Source organism: Podarcis bocagei (assembly GCF_964188305.1).
Source record: "Podarcis bocagei genome assembly, chromosome: 11".
NCBI lineage: Eukaryota > Metazoa > Chordata > Lepidosauria > Squamata > Lacertidae > Podarcis > Podarcis bocagei.
In genome coordinates, this window is record NC_138136.1 from 62,290,782 (window position 1) to 62,311,619 (window position 20,838).

The 20,838-nt window shown below is 46.0% G+C and overlaps 1 protein-coding gene across 7 annotated transcripts in view; it reads right to left on the bottom strand.

Annotated features, from left to right (window-relative positions):
* KIAA1328 overlaps positions 1-20,838 on the bottom strand; it is a 235,677-nt gene that overhangs the window by 122,362 nt on the left and 92,477 nt on the right. For 6 of the 7 annotated variants that reach the window (XM_081212924.1, XM_081212925.1, XM_081212926.1 and 3 more), the window contains one exon: positions 1,722-1,849. In XM_081212924.1, coding sequence (XP_081069050.1) covers positions 1,722-1,849 — 128 coding nt within the window. The remainder of the gene's footprint in view (positions 1-1,721; positions 1,850-20,838) is intronic. The other variant, XM_081212929.1, reaches the window with a different exon arrangement.

The following is a 20,838-nucleotide window of genomic DNA, read 5'->3' on the forward strand; positions in this document are numbered from 1 at the left end:
ACAAAGACTAAGACCCTTGTCTGAAGTGACACCCAAATTGCAGAACTTCCTTTCTGGATGTAGGCATGAGAGCCAGTATGGTGTAGTGGTTAAGAGCGGTAGTCTCGTAATCTGGGGAACCGGGTTCGCGTCTCCGCTCCTCCACATGCAGCTGCTGGGTGACCTTGGGCCAGTCACACTTCTTTGAAGTCTCTCAGCCCCACTCACCTCACAGAGTGTTTGTTGTGGGGGAGGAAGGGAAAGGAGAATGTTAGCCGCTTTGAGACTCCTTAAAGGGAGTGAAAGGCGGGATATCAAATCCAAACTCTTCTTCACCTGACATGTGTTTTTTTTACTATCTTTTAGGCACCATGCAAAGTCTGCCCCATGTTCAATGGCAGGTGTAACTGGCCCCTGGCTGGTTCCACCTCCACACTAGTCTTGAGAATGGTGCTCCCCAAACTCCAAGAGGTGTTGGGGGCTCCTGCTGGCTCCAGACTACAGCTCACATAGAGGACGTACTAGGCTTTTCCGCAGCAGCTGCTTTATCTTAAAAACAGGTAGGGCAGCAAGCATCCAACAGAAAGAGAGCTGGGATGAAGGGGTGTTGGTTCTTGTAGAAAAGGTCCTTCCCATTCACTGCAGTGGTGAGAAGGAGAAGGACAACGAAAGAGAGCCCTGAAGCCCAGCTGCCTTTTGAGGAGAGGAGAAGGACAGCCAACAGAGTATCAGAAGGGCAAACAGTCCAGTCAGGTCTTTCAAGGAGGGTGTGACAATCAAACTGATGGAGACTATCCGTCAGGAGGCTTAGAGGTAATATCTGGGTAGGTTCATTCCCGGGAGAATGGGATTCCTCCCTCCTTCATTGCTGTGCTCTTAAGTTTGTAACTGGACTTAAACTGCTCAAGTCCAGAGCTTATAACCAGCTCCAGTACTTTTTGCTGGTTCAGTACCCTGCCCCCTGCAGGGGCTGCCATCTGCCTTCAGGAGCTAGGGCTGCAAATGTGCCCCACTGGCCCAAAAAGGCTGGCGGCCCTTGGACTTGGCAGAAGTTCTACGCCACGGTGGGTGGGGAGCAGTCCATAGGTCCTAGTTCAATAGGAAAAGCCAGATTTTCTTTCTTTCTTTCTTTCTTTCTTTCTTTCTTTCTTTCTTTCTCTCTCTCTCTCTCTCTCTCTTTCTGCCTGACGGTCACCAGCACCTCCTCTGTTCTATGTGGCATTTCTGGAGGAGCTGGGATATGTTACCCTGGTCAGTGGCCTTTGTGGAAGGTGATCCCTCCCTGTCCTCACCACACCCTTCAATAGTTGGGCTGCTGTTTTATAGTTGCTGGATTATGGCTCTTTCATCTTCTGTTTTAATCTACTGATGAGTTTTTTTAATGTTTTTTCCATTGTTTTATATGATATGCTCTCTTATTGGGCTTGGTTCCAGGAAGAAGGCAGGGAGGAAAAACGAAACGTACTTTGTGTGTTGGATAGCAAAGCACACATCAAGCTATGATCAATGATTTCACTGTGATGCTGATCCAGAGATGCCTTTCAACAGGGGTTTCTCACCTCTAGGCCCCACGAGAAGGGAAGGGTGCATGGAGGACTTGCAATCTTTAGGCAAGCACAGCAGGTTTAAATGCTCCAACTTTTGCTGTTGGAGCCCCATGGCTGCAGGTGCCATTTCAATGGGATGACGAATAGCAACCATCCAAAAGGAAACAATGCTGTTGGAAGGGATGAGGCACTTACCTGCTGCTCCTTCTGCTTGGCAGCCTCAAGCTCCGAAAGAGAGTATGTGAGCTTTTCTTGCTGCTCCGAGAGATACTTCTGATAAAGGCTCAAAAGTTCCTGGCACTCTCTGTATTGCTGCTGCAGAGGTGAGATAGCAAGTTAAGGACAAAAACATTTCTCATGGATGAGGGAGTGGGAAGGGGGGAGGGAGAAATGAAGTCAAACACATTATTCTGTGCAAATCTGATTTAGCTGTCCAGGTAAGAAATCAGAGCAAAATACATGAGCCATACAGCAAGAAGATGGACTCTTTCAGAATGTCTAGAGAGAATAAGTTATAACTGCATAAACAAAATATTCATCTCCTTTCATCTAGATTCCTGACTAAATGCAAGAACCCGGCTACATGGGCCAAATATTACTGAGTTTTGCCTTGCAATTTGGGCCATGTAGAGATTGCCTTAATTTATACAAATCCTCCCTCTATAGGGCTTTGCACAACATGCTCATTCTCCCACAAGCCCCTCGTTTCTGGTGCCCAATCTTTCCATGCCTCCAACACACAACGTTGGGTGTTTGCCTGCTCGAATAATGAACAATCTTTTAAGCATTCCCTTTAAACAAAAAACAAGATGATGTAATCATCAGCATCCTGATTACAGAAACAAAACTAGACAATTGTTCTTGTGAAGCAATTAAATTAACTTTCAATGAAATTATCGGAACCTTTAACAATATGTTTCTACAAATGTGAATGTGAATGGGCAGTTCTCCCCACTGGCTTTTATCCCAGAAAACCAGGATCCAATGTTACCTTTTTTAAAAAACGATGAAATTAAAAACAGGAAGTAAAGTAATAGCAATTAACAACAGAGTAGACAGCAAGCCCGTTTTTAAGGACAGTTGTGCTAGCAAAGCAGAAAGCCAATTCTTCAATCAACATCAACACATTGTTTTGTGTAAAAAAAACAAGATGTGAGTCATGGGCAATCCTAGGCTATTTGTGTTCAGAGGTGCCTGCTGTTATAGCAGGGGACCAGCAGGAGAGGTTTTGCTACTCTGCTAGGTTTGCACCCAATTCCTGCAGGGCCGGGGGGGGGGGTAGTTCTCGCTCCTTGTGAACAAATGTCACCATAACGAAACGCTAAAAGGCAAGTTGGCAACTACAGAGTGGCACTCGGTGTTTCATGGGATACTGACCAGGCAATTGGCCAGGGTGCCAATCCTCCCAGAATAACTCTTTTTTGGCCTGCCACATGTGCAAAGCAAACAATTCCATCAGAGAAATGTGCTGAAATTCCGACTACTGACAGCACTCCCTCAACTATACATACTCCCATCCAATATATAAGATCATATTATATTCACACTTTGTAAACTACACTGGCTCCCAGTTTCTTTCCGGGCCTAATTCAAAGTGCTGGTTCTGGCCGCTAAAGCCCTCCACGGCTCAAGACCAGGGTAGGTGAAGGACCACTTGTCATCTGGAGCTCTTTTACAGGTGTCTCTGCCATTGGTCCAGCAGGTTAATACTTAGCAGAACCTTTTTGGTGCTGGCACCTTGACTTTGGAATGTTCTCCCCAAACAAACGCACCGGGCGCCTAATTTATTGTTATTCCAATGCCAGGCAAAGGCCTTTTTAGTCTCCCAGGCTTCTAATCCATGCTGATTTGTTCTATCCTGACTCAGGTCTTACATTCTTACAATGCTTCTACAAATCTGCTGTTTTTATTCTACCCCCTCCTTAATTTTATTGTAACTTATCATGAAAATGTGATTGAACAGTGGGGGTATAAATGGCAACAAACTGTTCAGACATTTCTGCCACCATCTTGGCTGCTCTCTGGTTCGCAGAAAGTGGATGCAAAGTGCAGGATGGGTGGGACATCATAATTCAACAAAAGAAAGCAAGGGAGACCGGAGACGGAGACAGAGACGGTGGTGATAAAAACAGGCAGAATGAGCTCAGAGATGCAAACGAGGTAAGTGTGGATGATTTATTCAACAGCGGCCGGCATGGTCATCAATTTGCCTGACTACAATCCCAAACGCAAAGCCTTTCGCAAACTCCCCATGGCTCATAGGCAGGCGCAGCCTGGCAGGCCTTTCAGAGACCGACGACAAGTTTTGGACAGTGATCTAGAGACGCAGCAAACTGTGGCATTTGCAAGGATATTAGCAAAAGCGCCCTGCCTTGCTTGCAGCATTGAAATTCCAGGAGGAGATGAATCGGCTCTTCACCTGTCACTGTGCGATTCCGTCCCTTGCTCATTTAACATGGTAAACCATTTCCTTAGAGTCCCCCCCCCCCCACTTTCCCCTCCCCACCTCTCTGCTTTTAATTATGCATACAGACAGGGCGAGGGCTCGCTGTCCAGAGTCCTCCAAATAAAGGCTTTAACAAGATGCCACTGGTAAGGGAGCAAACACACGCACACACACACACCCTTTCTAGCCCGCAAACAGCACGGACTTGCTTTAACTTTTTCCTACAATCCAAGTAGTGTGTGTGTGTGTGTACTGTTGGAAATGGTGGCCGAAGTTACCCATCGTAGAAACTATTTGTTATTTTAAATAGGACACACACACGCTATTCAGTTTCCAAAGGAGCTCAAGGTTACTCACAACACCCCCATCACACCCCAAAGCTCACATTAAAATACATAACAATCCCCAATAAAATCACTGATGTTAACGTCAAAGCTAAGGCCCCACAAACGAATACTGAAACAGTCATGAAAGCCAGGGCTTTTTTTCAGCTGGAACTCGCTGGAACTGAGTTCTGGCACCTCTTAGGTGGGCGCCGTTGCCATTCTAAGAGAAAAAGGGAGGTGTTCATGGTGAATCCTGGCCCCTCTTTTTCTAGAAAAAGAGCACTGATGGAAGCCAAGCATCAACAAAAAGAACTACATCGGTTAGGAGCTTATTATGCTTTGTTGTCAACCCTAAAATGGCTAAGAGTTGGCTCAACCAAGTTTTCAGGAGGCAAGCGAACAAATCAGAGATCAAGAAGTAACCTCTTCTGGGTTCCTGCCCCTCCTTATCACACGACAAGACAAGCCTGGGCTGTCCAATACCCACAGCCAGAGAAGCTTGTCAAAACATCAGGCACGTGGTTCCCTTATTCTGCAGCTGCCTGGGTTGGCAACCTCTAGTTTGTGTCTATGCACCGAACCAAACAGTGCTTTCATACATACAGAAATCCAGCAAAGCAGGAAACTACAGAAGAAGGGAGCCGCTCAACTGCAGTTTGGGGGGCTTCTTTCTGGATGCTCAAAAAGGGCAGAGAAGCTTGCTAGGAAGTGGCAAAAACCTATGGCTACCTAGATTTGGGGTGTCGCCCTCATCGCCTTCCCAAGTGCACACTTGCTTCCCCTTGTGTGGTCTGACAATGCAAGGAACGGATGGGAAAATCCCATACTTCTTGTAGCCTCGGGAGACGGGGGGAGAGACACAGATATGGCCAATATCCCCTTCTTGCCCTCCATAAAAATTAGGCTCCTTAAAAAAAAAAAAAGGACATCTATTGGTGCCAATGGAAGCTTACTTTAGTGGCCGGGGAGGGGGGGGGGTTTAAACTCACGCAGGGAGAGTTAACTTTTCCCTTCTCCTGCCCTGCAACATTCATCAACACCACCACCACAAGACAGGTTGGAAAAAGCCCTGTCGACTTTGGCAGGTTTATTTTCAAGTCCAGTTGCTGTGCAGGGAGCAATCTTTGTGTAGGTCTCTAGCTGGGGGGAAACAGGCTAGCATAATCTTCAAACTGCCTCAATGCTTTCATCCAAGCCTAAGTGTTGTGGGTGGCGCTGTGGGTTAAACCACAGAGCCTAGGACTTACTGATCAGAAGGTGGGCAGTTCGAATCCCCGCGACGGGGTGAGCTCCCGTTGCTCGGTCCCTGCTCCTGCCAACCTAGCAGTTCAAAAGCACGAAGTACAAGTAGATAAATAGGTACCACTCCGGCGGGAAGGTAAACGGTGTTTCCGTGCGCTGCTCTAGTTTGCCAGAAGCGGTTTAGTCATGCTGGCCACATGACCTGGAAGCTGTACAGCGGCTCCCGTGGCCAATAAAGCAAGATGAGCGCCGCAGCCCCACAGTCGGCCACAACTGGACCTAATGGTCAGGGGTCCCTTTACCTTTAAGTGTTGTGGGGTGGTGGAAGAGGTGGGCACAGGAGTGTGTCGATGGGTGGGTGGCCTCATCTATTTTATGCATTGCTCCCACCAACACTGCTGGACCCCAGGCTCAAAATGTGGCCCCCAGAATGTGGCTGAAAGAAACTTCCCACCTCTGTTGTGGACGTTTCCTCTTTCTGGCTTATTTCCTCCAAAAAATGTGGCAAGGAAACCCCAAAAGGGTTTTCCATTTGATCCAAGTGGGCACACCTGGGAACCTCCTTGAAATCAGTCTGAAAAAGTGAGCCCTTCCAAACGCCTTTGCTTGGCTTGAAACAAAAGGATGGCACAAGCAAGGTTTTAAAAAAGCTAATTGCATTTCTGAGCCAATAGACGTGGAGCTCAGGCAGTTTTATAGTTCAGTGTGTTTTGTTGCTGCACACACACACACAAAAAGTCTGAAATGATTTGTGGTGGTCTCCCGAGTCTTTGCCAGTGATGATGTATATAAAAGGAATTTTTATGCCAGCTGTAACCATCGGTAGTAATGTTTATAGTAGGTGAACATATTAGCCTGGACGCAGGGCATGAATTTTACTCTTGAAAAAGCCTGTTCGTTTATACAGCCCAAAAGTTAAATGTCTGCATTTGAAGACAAATGGCAGGAAAATTCATTTAAATCTGAGTTGCGTGGCAAAATATAGCAGCCAATCTCATCATTATCAAACTCTTGCTGTTCGTTCTACCTGCTCAGCTTTTGAGCACCTCCCACATGCCCAAGGAACAACTGTGTTCCTTGAGTTCATTGTTACTTAGTTAGGGTGTCCTTCCCACTAGGACAAGAAAAACCAACAGGACTGACTGCTGCTTTGCTTTTTGCACCCCCATATTGCACCAGAGAAATTACAAAAGCATCCTATACAGCAGAGAAGGCCTTCTGCAGGAATTATTTCATTAGACCTTGCACTTCCAGCATTTTCCATGATTATTTTTTTTAGTATTTTTAAAGAAATGCAACAGATTTTACTCTGTACAGTATTGTTCTTCTTTGCTTCCCCTAGAAAACTTACTGTATAGTTTCCAAGGGGAAAGCAGAATTTCCGTTACGTCCCAAAATCACTGCAAATAAAGCAACCTGACAAAAGCAGAAGTGAAATGCAGGAAGTTAACTTGTGAGATCTTCCTAGCCATAGATTGAGTAGTTGTGATATCACAGAAGGCTTAGAAACATTCCAACAGTTATAAGGAGTTTTAACTTGAGTGACGAGCGGCAAAGAAGTGAGATGGCAGCATTACTGCAACCATGATCAAAGATCAGGCAGAGTCTGCAGATGGCCTGGGATAAGTGTAGTAGGGTAACCAAGACAGAGATAGCAATACAGAAACATAACTTCATTATTTTGGGAGGGGGTGTAGCACAGAGCAGTGGCTTAGCGTGGGGGGTGCCAGGGGTGCCAGCCGCACCGGGCGCAACACCTGGGGGGGCGCGAGTCCAGAGGGAAGGGACAAGCAATCGAGGCTTGGTTGGGGTGGGGGGTCGTCGTCTCCGCCACTGCTTCTGTTTTCTGCTGCGCTGAGGCGAGCTGGGCGCAGCCAGGCATGCAAGTGCAGCGCCTGGCCAAGCGCTGCAGCCTGGGGAGCCGGCGCCTTAGCGCCTCGCCGTTGGTGGCGCAGCCGTTGCCCAAGCTCGACAACTCGTGGAGGGCGCCTGCCTCTCTCTCTCTCTCTCTCTCTCTCTCTCTCTGCCTGGAGGGGAGGGGCTTTCCCTGCTCTTTGTTCCGTTTGAGCAAACACAGCAACGAAACAGAGCAGGGTGGGCAGTAAGACCCTGAGGCAGAATGCAGGAAAGCAGCCACTTCCTCTTTTCAGGTTTCCCTTCTCCGGTACCTACCCACCCACGTTTATTGCGAGGGAAATCTAGCTGACTGCAGGGAAGGGGTTGGGTGCATGTAATGTGTGACAAAGGCATCAGGTGTACGTCTTGGGTGGAAAGGGTATAAGGGTGGGGAGGTAGAGTGCATTTAAAAAAACCAAAACATTGTGGATTTAAACAAGGAAAATGTAGCATAATCTACTGTTTGTAAGGGCCCTTTGGGATTGGTTTTACCCATCTCAGACAGTTAGCTCATAGTGTAAATAAAGATGGCTGTTGTTTACATTTTTTTAATAAAAGCATCAACAACGATCCTTTTGCACGGTCTGTTGTGCTGTGTTGCAGAACTTTTTGCAGTTGCAGGATTAGGGATGGTGTTCTGTGCTACAGTGGCGTAGCGTGGGGGGTGCAGGCTGGGCCGGCCACACTGGGCGCAACATCTGGGGGCCCGCGCTCCACGGGTTAGGGGGCGCAAAATCCACGGGTTAGGGGGCGCAAATTACTTGCCTTGCCCCGGGTGCTGACAACCTACGCTACGCCACTGGCACAGAGTGATGTCATATGTTCCCAAAGCATTGTATCATGGCAGCTTTCGTAACTCTGGAATAAATGTCTAGTTCACTAGAGGGTATATTCTCCAACTCAATATGAGTAACTAAGCATGCTTCAGCTGGGAGAGACAGTGGAAATAAACAGCCAGAAGCTTTTGTTGCTCATAGCAAGAGAAGCTGACCTAGCTTGGAAGCTCTGATTGTGGGAGACAGGGAGGGGGCTTGTCAGATTACCCATAATTTCAACCTTAGGGATGCTCAGGAGATCCGTGTAAATTTGGCTAGTCTCCTTGCAGTTGTCTTCTTAGTGCCAATGGCTATTGAACATGATGCTCAACACGCTTCTGGACAGAGAAGGATTTAAACCTGGTTCTCCCAAGTCCAAACCCACCAAAATATCTGATGCACCATGATAGCTTCTGCCAAACGCAAAAGGTTTTTCTCTTCTCAACGGTCTAGGCTCAGTACTCCAAGAATTCACTTGTCCAATAATGACAAAACACATCCTCGAAGCAACAATATACATTATTAAGAGTTTTACTTTTTCCAAATTTGTGGGAGATTTCATGCAAGCTGTCGCGAAATACATAAACAGAGAGCAAACCTGGGTTTAAATGATGCACGAGCTCCGAGAAGCTCCGATCGCTTCCCTAGACCAGACAGTCCCAAACATCGCATACCACCTGGCACATGCTGTGTGCACTTTCTGAAGCCCAGAAACAATGACCACGGGGGTGCCTGCCTGAATTATGGCTGAGGAAAAGGGTAAAGCCAAGCAACTTCCCTGCGGAGTTTATTAGCTAAAATCTGAAGGTGCGGCAAAGACAGAAAGTAATAAAATGTTTTATGAACAACTTTACTTCTCGTGTTCTAATACTGCGGAGCTTATGTGGACTATTTAGCTCAAGCAAGCGAAGGACCTGCTAGGAAACTTCCCACAAGGCCCTTCTTTAATAAAGAAAAGGTTCTGCTCAAGCTGTGAACTCCAGGAAAGTCAATGTCCTCTGGAGAATTGGGGTGTTCAGCAAAGCGGGCTGCAGAAACATAAAAGGAGAGGCGCAAGGCAGAAATGTATCCCATTTCTGTCCAGCGAGAAGCTAGGAACTGGAGATTTGAATAGCTTAATGCTAGCAAGCAGTTAGCCAGTCAATTAAACCAAGGTGCAAGTGTGAAAAGAGAAGGGAAAAGGTCACCACGCCTGCAGAAGTTAAGCCACTCACTTCTGTTTGAAGTGTTGTCATTCTATTGTTGAACAGTATAGCTTTCATATAAAGGAATGGCTAATACATTCCCATTGTGTTTGAAAGGAAATTAAATTTACATTCTTTGGGAATATGGTATCATAATTAGTTCATGACTTGATTACACTTTGAAGTGAGCTGGGATGGCACACGGTGCATACAAATGAGCCATGCGGAGGTTACCTGCCTTAAAGAAAAAAGGCACCAGCACTCCAAACAAAGAGAAGATTCCCAGCTTTCAGCTGGCACAGCCAGGATATCAAATTCAAATGTTTTCTGCTCCCATCTGGCATCAATAAGGCCACAGGAACTTAAAGATGAAGCTCCTAATCAGCTGAATGAGTTGTTTGGAAAACTAATCCTTCCATCTCCACCCATACCACCTGCACAGTAGTTGCTAAAATTGATTTTAAAAGCAATGAAAAACACTAAGCTCCTTACATCGGTCAAAATTGCCGATATGATTTATTTCCACAAACAAGATGGAAATTTCATGAACTACCGAAGGGAGATTTACATGCCATTGCTCCTTTAGCAACCTGGATTTGTTTGCCAAGATGTTGTGGCAAATAACATATTTAAACCACCACCAAAAACACAGAGGGCAGTAGAGAATCACAAGATTGCAGAGACTGCTTCCAAACCAAATTACTGAAGGAAAATTCAAATTAGTCACTGCAACCTATTCACTTTTGCATGAAGGCAAAATGGTTGTTCAAGCCTTCTTCTTTTTTTAACTGTGCCCAGGTTTCCAAAGAAAACTCTTGAATCCCTGGAATGGCTGTACCAAACTCTGGTCACCATTTCTCATGGTTTTGCTTGACACTGCCAAAGCCACCTCCCTTTCCTTAATGTTCCTTACAAAAGTGTTTGCTTTTACATTAACTCACCCTCACTCAAAATCACTCTCTATTGCCTCTATTTGCCAACAGGGGCACAATCATGTCATCAATCTTGAGTACCTGCATCCACTCACAGGACTAGCCACCTGTCATGGATGCTTTAGTTGAGGTTCTTGCATCGCAGGGGTTGGACTAGATGACCCTCGGATCCCTTCCGGCTCTGCAATTCTATGATGCTGTGACTTTGCTCATTAATATCTAGGGACAGCATCGCATGAGACACGCAGTCGTGAATTCCCAATAACTCCCTAGGATCACCCAGAGGAAAGAGTGGTGCTAAACATATTGATGACACTACACTCCAAACTTCCTGGTACATCTCCAGGGCTTCATATAGATGTCAAATACCATGGGGAACAAGATGGAATCCTGTGGAACCCCACAGAGTATCTCAGGATGTGAGCAACATCACAGGAAGGGTGTTTGAGGATGAGGGTGAAACTGAGAAGCTCCCTTGTTATATTTGCTGTTATATTTGCTGTTATAGTTCTAGTATGGGAACATGTGTTTTTTGTATGTTATTTTATTTGTGATTGTTTTGCTATGTTATTATAGAATTGTTTTTGTGGTGTTTGTTTGAAATCCATCCCTGTTTCTTTGTTGTAAGCTGCTTTGAGCATCCTCTCTCTCTCTCTCTCTCTCTCTCTCTCTGTGTGTGTGTGTGTGTGTGTGTGTGTGTGTGTGTGTGTGTAAAAGCGGCATCCAAATAGAATGAATGAATGAATGAACTCCTATGGTGCCAAATAATAGCCCCCCATAACTATTTTCTGGAAGTAGCAGTGGAGCCACTGAAACACAATGCCCCCCAACACCCACTTCCCTGAAATGCTCCAGAATTGTCAACAGCATGGGTAGGCAAACTAAGGCCCGGGGGCCAGATCCAGCCCAGTCACCTTCTAAATCCGGCCCACAGACGGTCCGGGAATCAGCGTGTTTTTACATGAGTAGAATGTGCCCTTTTATTTAAAATGCATCTCTGGGTTATTTGTGGGGCAGAGGAATTTGTTCATCCCCCCCCCATATAGTCCGGCCCCCCACAAGGTCTGAAGGACAGTGGACCAGCCCCCTGCTCAAAAAGTTTGCTGACCCCTGGTCAACAGTATCGAAAGTCGCCAAAAGATCAAGGAGAGCGAGCAGGCCTGAATCTGGACTTCTGAGCTGGAGTATTCTGGAACCAGAAGAGAATAATGCCACATTCTTGGGCAGGGCAGGAACCAACACAATGGGACCCTCTTGTAAGAATGCTTCTGGTTAGTAGGGGCATCTGGGCTGGCCCTGAGGGCAGTAAGTTCTCCCACTCCATATCCCTGGCCTCATTTCCCATAATGCAGGAGTGGGGGGGGGGCTTCCCTCCCAACATTCGCAATGTCCCGAAGATTGCCACCTCTGTGCTGCAGCATGGAGGCACCAATCTTGGATACATCGTAAGTCCTGGGAGCGAAGATAAAGGCCCCTCCCCAGCTCTCCTGATAGACCTTAAATTCACATTCCCTGTTCTGTTTAGCAACATGGATATGGTGATATTTTCCTTGCTGCCCTGGGGCTTGGCTGACTGCAGGTTGTCCACCTAGGCTGAATAGCAACAGTTGTTCAGAAAGCTAAAAGGCAGAAACAGAGGAATACAGACTCAGCAAGGACAGATGCAGACAGAAGATGGCTGATTTTCTCTCTCACGCAGGATCACACCCCAGTTGCAGAACACAGGTTTTGGGCGTACAAGATCCCATGTTCAGTCCTTGGCAGCTCTGCCTAAGAAGCATCTCAGGGAACTGGTGCTGAGAAATAGCTTTTTCCCTTTGGCTCTGGACAGCCACTGCCAGCTAGAGAACACAGAATTGGCCAGAACAGGCAATGGCTTGACTCTTTGCAAGTCAGCCTCATACATACACAGGCAACAGCTAAGATGCTTGTATATAACACGGAAAGAAATTCAGTTGCAATTTCCAATCATTTTGACACAATATTTAGTTGGACCTTGGAAGACGGAAGAGAACAGAAAGCACTGTTTCTGTACATTTAACCAGAGTTCTTTAAATTCAAGCTGAGTTGAGCTCTAGCTGCTGCAGTGATAATGAGAAGGGTATGGTGGTTCCAAGACTTGCTGGTTACCGATGGCAAGACTTTGCTCTCTGTTTACATTCTGCACAGGTTAAGGCCCTCCAGAGCCTGAACGAGAAAGTCAGCGCAAACTACACCTGGGCCTATAGAGATGCTCTTGCAAAATCTGCCTTGGCTTTGGGTGCTTCCATTGGCTCACCTGCCAGTAATCAAAGCTCCTTCAACAAGGATCAGGCAGAGGTCCTAGGAGTGGTGGGGATGTGCTGCCTTCATCATTGAACAGGATACAAGTTTTCCTAACGATATAGGATTTGTGGGAGAAAACTTGCTCCATTTGCAATGCACACACACAAAGTAAACTCAACCCAAGCTATAGCAAGTGCAGGGGGGTGGGGGGTGGGGGTGGCACAGAGAGAAATAAGAGAGAGGCTAAATCTTCCAAACACAAAGAAATAGGTGTACTACTTCCCCCCTCCCCTTTACATCTTTAAAGTGCAAGATTAAAACAAATATAGAGAACGCTGCATAATTTAGCTGTCATTTTCTATCAAATTGCTCATAATTGTAACCATAAAATGATAATATTCTACCATATGTGCATCTGCAAGGCTGACAAAAGCATTGGTCAGTGCCATGGAGACAAAATATGGACCGAAGGCTCCCCTTAGTGGCCGCTGTGGGGGATATCATGGCAGCCCAACATTCTCGATGGCCCTCAGCAGAAGGAGTCTTAAATGTGCAGGGAGAGAACCTGAAATGGTTGTTTTGACATGAGCTGCATCTTCAGACAGACTTTCCAAGCAAAATAATCAACAGTGACTCTATAGGCACACGACTTCTACACTGGCCAGTTCACTTCTGCGTCGTTTACACACCACTCCTCACGCACAGGCACTAAGTCAGGATTTAGTCTCCCAAATTTCTTCCCAGGCACCCCATTAATTCGAACAGATTGTTCACCCTAGGAACCTGTGCTTACTGAGATATGTTCCTGCCGTGAATTTCTGCTCAGTGGTGTTGATGGTGATCCACTTCTTTCTAAGTGGTGGATCAGTCCATTTTGGTTCTTTTTGACTCCAGCTTGAACTGGTTTCCATTAGAACAAAAAACGAGGCTCTCTACCGCTGAAGTTAAAGGAGGCACTTCAGGAAGACGGATGGGTGCATAGCATGGGTGAAAGTCATGGAGGCAGAAATAGTGAGAGAGGAAGTCACACATTGCTTAATAAGAAGAGGCAAGGGAGGATGGAGGCTAAGCCCCTTCTCCTCACTTTCCCCTACATTTCAGCCAGCCCTTCAGCATGGGCTTCCTTCACTTTGGGCAACTTGCCTTGCTAGGGCAAAGTAGGCAGTGTGAACGCTCCTCAACTCAGTCCAGTCCTTTCATCGAGAGCAGAGCTTTCTCCTCTCACCCAGTTCAGACTGCTGACCATGAGAAGACAATACCTGTCTTTGAGCACAAAAAGCAGCATACTCTGAGGCTGTGATTTGGCCATACTGGCACTACAAACCGCATGCAACCCCAAGGAGAAAGGAGGGTGCACTGCAACGGACGAGTAGCATGACCATGACAGAAGAAGAAAAGCTGCCATTTGTATCTAGGCTTCACAGGCCCTCTCTCATCCATCCTTGCAGTTGCTTTGTTGTCAAGACATTTCCTGTTCTGCACATGATGTCTGGAGGTTGACAGAGGAAACCGAGGCCATCCAATGACTCGGTTTGTAAAACAAGATCCGAACCCAGATCCACCTCAAATCCACCCAAGACCAACCCATAGGAGCTTTGAGGCAGTTCTTTCTACGGCTGTGCACACTGAACTAAAACTAGGACTATGAGCTATGAAAACTGAGCATACTGAGCATATGCAAATAAGTTACCTTTTCCGCTTAAGGTGGTAAGGGACCAAAAGACAGAGAAAGTGCCAGGTCTCAACAACCATAGCATGGAGCCATGTTTTGCAGCACAGAAAAATTTACAGCATTGTGGTGGCAATAGAAATGCTAACAGATTTGTTACTCAACTGCTCCCATAGAGCAACTGTTACTTGGCAAATGGTGCAGCTGACCTTCCATTTTTCCTGCTGCTAGACAAACATGGCAAGGTGAAAGAAATTAAGCATAGCTTTCCAGCTTTGAGCACTGGAAGTCCTGCTTAATTCCACCAGCATTGCTTTACTTACCCACACACCCAGAGAGAGAAAAAGGGGGAGAGGGAGACAGAAGGGACAGAATATTCACCTAGATGCTCTCAAGGCTATTTTCACCATCACGAAAGCAAGATGCCTGCTCTTCAGCCAAGTGAAGGCTGTGGCTCTCGCTTTGAAAAATCCTCTTTGTCTCCAAACACACACCTGCATATTTCTAGATTCACATATTTATCTTTGGAAGTTCTCAGCAGATAATGATACTTCCAATTTACATTAATGGCATTCATCCATGACTATTTGAATTCATCTACCTGGGTTGGTTCTGCAATTTGATGAGAGCATTCACTTAAGAAACAGGGATACAATGGATCTAAGAATTGGCAGCAGTTATGTCTGAAAAACCAAAGGATGGACCTCATATCCTGGATGCCATGGCAATAGAGAACTAGAGGACAGCATCCTTCCCCAACTGGTGCCCTCCACATGTTTCATTTATATATAGATTTAAAGTGTTAACAAGAAGGCACCCTATAGCAGGTTATGGGGGAGGGAAACATTGCTGTATAATAAAAAGGGAATGGAAATAGAACACTTTTAAAAAACAACAACACAGAAGTAAATCGCCCAAATGCCTAGGTAAATAAATAGGTCTGCAGCAGGAACTGAAAACTCACAATAGTTGGCACCAGCCTGATTTGGCAGAGGAGGAAATTCCAGAAATTGAGGGCTTGTCCTGAGAATGTTCTCTCCCACATTGCTGCCAAGACAATAGCCCCAAGAGATCTCAAATAAAAGGCAGGTCTATATGGCAGAAGACACTTGGCCAGTTATCTAGCTACTTCGGGCTTTGTATGTCAGTATAAGCACCTTAAATCTGGCCTGGCAGCCAGTAAATGCAATGTGCTTCCTATAGGCTGCCCCACACTGCCATGCTATTGCATTGTGCCCCACCTGCAGCTTCCAGACCAGCTTCCAAGGCAGCCCTACAAAGATTGCGTGGCAGCAGTCAAGCCTCCCGGTTACCAATGCATGCATCACTATGGCCAAACTCTACCTAGTCCAGGAACAGCCGCAGTTGGTGCACCAACCAAAGCTGGCAAAAGGCCAATGGCCATCCTGGCTGGGGCTGATGTGAGTCATAGCACAAAACACATGGAGGACACCAGGTGTGGGAAGGACAGAATAAAGGGACATGTGAAACTGCCTTACACTTAGAGAGTTCATTGATCTGTTTCACCAAGCAATGTTTCCTCTGATAGCAGGTCTTCAAAGTCTCAGGTGGTAGCCCTGCTGCCTAAGATCCTTTAACAGAGATTGAATGTAGAATATTCTACATGAAAAGCACATAGTTTTGCCACTGAGCAAGAAGACTACTAGCAAGCGAGAAGGACAAGAGGGCACTGTGCAGGACTAGTCACACTAGTGTTTGCTTCTCTCTCCTGCCTAGTCACTGCAGGGGAAAGGTTGTGCTATGCATGGTTAGTAGAAAGTGGTACCTCTTTGATGCTATAACCCACTTATTTCTGGGAAGGAACATGGATATACTAAAAACTTGCAACATGAATGAAGTTGGAAAAGGGCCCTGGCATTTGAGGCTTCCTAGATGGAAACTACCATCCTGGTTCTCAATGAATTTATGCACATAAATCTTTCCACATGGACCAAGGAGAAAAAATGAGATTGAAACTAGAGCAGATTCTCTCTCTTTTTCACTTCACTGAGTAGCTGCCTATACTCTTCAACACAGAATCAATTTCTTGCGGGAATTTTGATAGATGTTTGCTTAAGATGATTTCGATGTAATGTATGGCAATGGAAGCCCTTTTGAAGCTATGATAATCAAAACCCTCTCCTCATAAATAAGGAGGCAAGGGTAAGAATCCTTCACCTTAAGCTTGCTGCCCAACCCACCCACCATCTTGCATTCAGTTGCATCTTCTCGCAAGAGACTGCCTTGAAGTCACATCAGCCAATTCGATTCGACAAAAACTGCAAGCTGAAAAATGAGGAAAGGAGCCCATCAATGATCAGGGCTCTTCCCTCGCTAAAGAACATCAGCCAATCACCAGCTTATTCACATTTTTGTGCAACCAATTATGACATTCATATTCCACCTTCCCTCCAGGAAGGTGAAAGATGTGTATACAGGGTTCCTAAATGGTCTAGCATCCAAGTACGGGACAGAACTTCTGCAGCGGTGCTGAACAATGTGCCCTTGGCCCTCACTCCCATTAGCCCATGTCACCCAGAACACAGCATGGGCTGCAGAAATGAGCGTGGAGGAAGAAAGCCAAGCCACACGCCAGAGAAGGCAAATGGGACACTACAGTTAGCCTTAGAAAGGATAGTTATATTTGGCAGTCTCTTACAAACACTAACCCCCTGCATGTGATTGTATGTATACACACACACACCAAAAATTATAATAATCTGGGCACATTTTTCATTAGGCTGATGTTATTGCCTCATTTCTAAGCTCTGCACCTAGAAAAAAATTTCAGATTGAGACAAATCAGACACTCGTATGGTGCAGAGCACAGCTGCTGCTAAACAAGGGTGCCCATACAAGCCAAGAAGTCCTGCTCTTTCAGAGGTACCACAAAGCTAACTGTCTCCGGACTGCTCTCATTAGGACCATCCAGCACGGCATTCGCTTGAGTATGCTGCAATTTCCTCTTTCAAAACGGCAGCTATTTTGACAGCTTTTCTAACCTTATTAGAACACAATCTGTTTACAGCGCTTGTGATGGGGTTGGGAGGGTAGAGAGAGAGCCACAGCGCTGAGATGGGAGTCGAGGTCATACTGACAAATCCTCTGCGAGGGGAGGGGGGACGCCAGCACTCGCTGCCAACAAGACAGCGAATGCACAGAGAGAGAAAAAGCCTCACATTACCATCCCATGTGCCAAACCTAGTTAAGGCCATTTCCCTACTTCCGCCTCTGAAAAAAAACCCAGCCTTAAGAATGTGCCAAACCGAAGAACGCCAGTTGTCCTGAATCAAAGCCAGCAAAGAAAAGATTTAATAACAACCTCATTATAAGGTTCATTGTTGTAGGACTATTTAATATACAAGATTAACACATCTTATCGGCCAGTTCCGCCGAAGCCTATTATACCCCTCATTAATACATGCACATTGCTACATCATTTACAATGCCAACTTCTCAAGTAACACTGCATGAAAAGAGGGCGTGGAGGCGGAGGAAGAAGAGGCGGCGGCGGCTGCTGCTGCTACTGCGAATAAATTGCCTTCTTACGTACAAAGAGTAGACGCTGAAATGTTCCCTATAACTCAGACTGTCAGACGTCGCTTTGGAGGAACACTTACTTCTCTGTAGAGGGAAACCTGAAGATGGACGACAGCAGCTTCCCTCGGTCTCACCAGGGTTCCTGTCTCCGAGTTATAGCAGGTTGAGAAAGGAAGAGGCAGAACCATTAGCACCGCAGTCCCAAGACATCTTCTGGTTTCCAGCTTTGTTTTGTTTTAACATTTAAAAGCTGGTAGATTTTTTTAAAAAGGAGAAAAGCGAGACAAGGAGTTCTCTGCCATCGGGAGCCTTCTAAGGTCAGGGTATTCAAACAACTTACTCCAGAGTGGTCAGTTCCATACCATAATGAGTTTGGGAAGACACTGAGCCCAGTGTGCAGAGTCCTTGACGAAAGCAAGGCTAATGAAGAGGCCTGCCAGGTCATATCAAGCCCATCTAATCTGGCACGCACTTCCCAACAAGGGCCAGACGTCCACTTCCAACAAGCACAGACTGAAGGCAATAGTTGTGTACCACACTTTGTTCTAAACAACCGGCATACAAACCGGTACACTATCTCTGAAGGTGGTGGTTCTATTTGGCCAACATGCGTAGTAACTGAGTGATGCAGAACACAACAGTAACTTTTGTCTTTTCTGAACTAACGGTCAATTAATCAAATTGGGTGGTCCCGATTCTACAACTACAAGAGAAAGAGTCCTATAGTCTCTTGACACCATCTCTGGCCCGTAATCATGGCATAGGCATAAAGTATATGTTTAAACCCTTCTCCAGGCTAACGGGTCAAATGTCTAAAGGCTTATTATTACATTTGTATACCACCCTATGCCTGTAGATCTCAGGGTGTTTTATAACATAAAATTGCAATATAAAAAAACACAAAATCAAAAATCAAAACAAAGACAACTAGCTGGAGGTTGGAAAGAGTAGAAATAGCTTTGGAGATCTGAGGCGAAGCAGAGTGGGTGAAGGAGGTAGGTGAGAGCAAAGTTCAAGTCAACACAAGAGTTTCCCAGATTTCAATGACATTTAGTGCAACTGATTCTGCTTTCTCCTCTTCTATACAAGAGAAACCACAACGAATAGCACAGGCTACCAGCAAAAGCATCTCAAACGGAGATTTAAAAACATCCCAATAGGCACTACAATTTGGTGCCAACAAGTGGAAAGTGACCTGCAAGTGCAAATGAGAAAAAGCACAGTACGCAGTTTCATATGTGTCTATTTTAAGTTATCTTAGTGGAAATGCAAAATAAGAGACTGAGCAAGGATGGCAGAGAAAGGCTCAACTCTCTCTCTGCAGGTTTGCAAAGCTCTGGAATCAGCAGGCCGTTTTCATAAGGCACCTCTTTCCACTGCATTTGTTTAGGAGCACAATGAGCGTGCCTCTGAAAATGCCAAGGAAACGTGGGCCCATAAATAATGCTGCATTCCTATTTGCGCCCAACCTAAATATTTATGTAGTAATTTAGCAGTTAAAGATGCAAACTCTTTATTTTAAATGTTACTCTGCATTAAAGGTTAACCACATGACGTGTTTACTATGAGGCTTTTGAATGACATTAAGGCGAGAGCTCGCTTTGGCCAAGCTTCCCGCAAAAAGCGTCGGGAGTTGAAACGAAACCGACACAGGCAAGCCCTCAAATCCACATTCCGCAATAATGAATGAGAGTGCCAAGACCTTTCTAAGCTTCCGCAGGCTCTCCAGCTGTAGCTTAGACAAAAGCCGGCAGCACAGCAATTTACAAAGCGGAGGCCATCTTCGCCAGGAGGAGGGCTGGGAACACAAACACGTGAAGCAAAGCCTCACTTGCAGTCTGGAGATGGGGCAACGCGAGGGGGTCTTTGAGCCAAAATGAGGTTCCCTCGACAAGAGCGGCAAGCCCTTTCTCATGCGGTATTCTGTACCTTCCAGCACAAAGAGGGAACTGTGCATTCCACTTGCAGAATCAAGAGTATGGCTGTTCACTGTCTAGATTTGTTGGACTGGAATTCAGGTGGAAGGGAAATGACAAACTGACTGCCACATCCCAAACTATACTACCAGAATGAAAACTAAGCAGAAGCAAATCCCAGAACTGGAGGAGCTGTTATGACCCAAATCACAGGATCTTGCACCGGCCTGACCCATGTAACATAAAATGTCTGGTTGGCCACTATGGGAGAAAGAAAGCTGGACGAGGTAGGTTTCTACTCTAATTGAAGAGGGTTCTTCTGTAGCCCAATGATTTTCAAATGTCTACATTGAGGAAATTTTCCATGTGTTTTTTTTTTCTTGCTCCTCATCCCCGTACTGCTTTTCTGCCTTGGTGAAAACTTCACAAATCTCAGAGTATTCTGGGGCATATTGTAAAGAGCACACAATGGGGAGCAAGCCCAAATCTGCTTCACTGCTGCCTTGCATGAGATACATATGTGCTCTACAACACAGGTCTCCTAGTGGTGGGTCAGGACCTATAGCAGGTCACAGCCTAATCCAAGGTGTCTTCCAACAGGAGCACTGCCACCATGCAAATATATGGTAAATGGTTAAAAAATGCTCCCCAAACACACGTTTGGATTACAAGTGGGTCCTGGGTCTGGAAAAGTTGGAAATACCTGCTCTAGAGCAGTGTTCCCCAACCTTGGGCCTCCAGCTGTTTTTGGACTGCAACTCCCATCATCCCTCGCTAGCAAGACCAGTGGTCAAGGATGATGGGAATTGTAGTCCAAAAACAGCTGGAGGCCCAAGGTTGGAAATACCTGCTCTAGAACACCCCCAGAAGCTGCGCCATTACAGGGCGTGGCAGGCCCGCCATCTTTCAAAGAAATCTGTTAATGACTGAGGATCTCTTTGAGGAACTCCTGGGTTCCTTGAGTCACAGTCTGAAAGCAAGGGAAGATCCCCTTCTCCTTTTCTACCCTGAGATGGATTTATAGCACCTAATGCAGCCATGGCAAATGCTTCTCCATGCGTCCTTGAAAACCCCCAAGGAA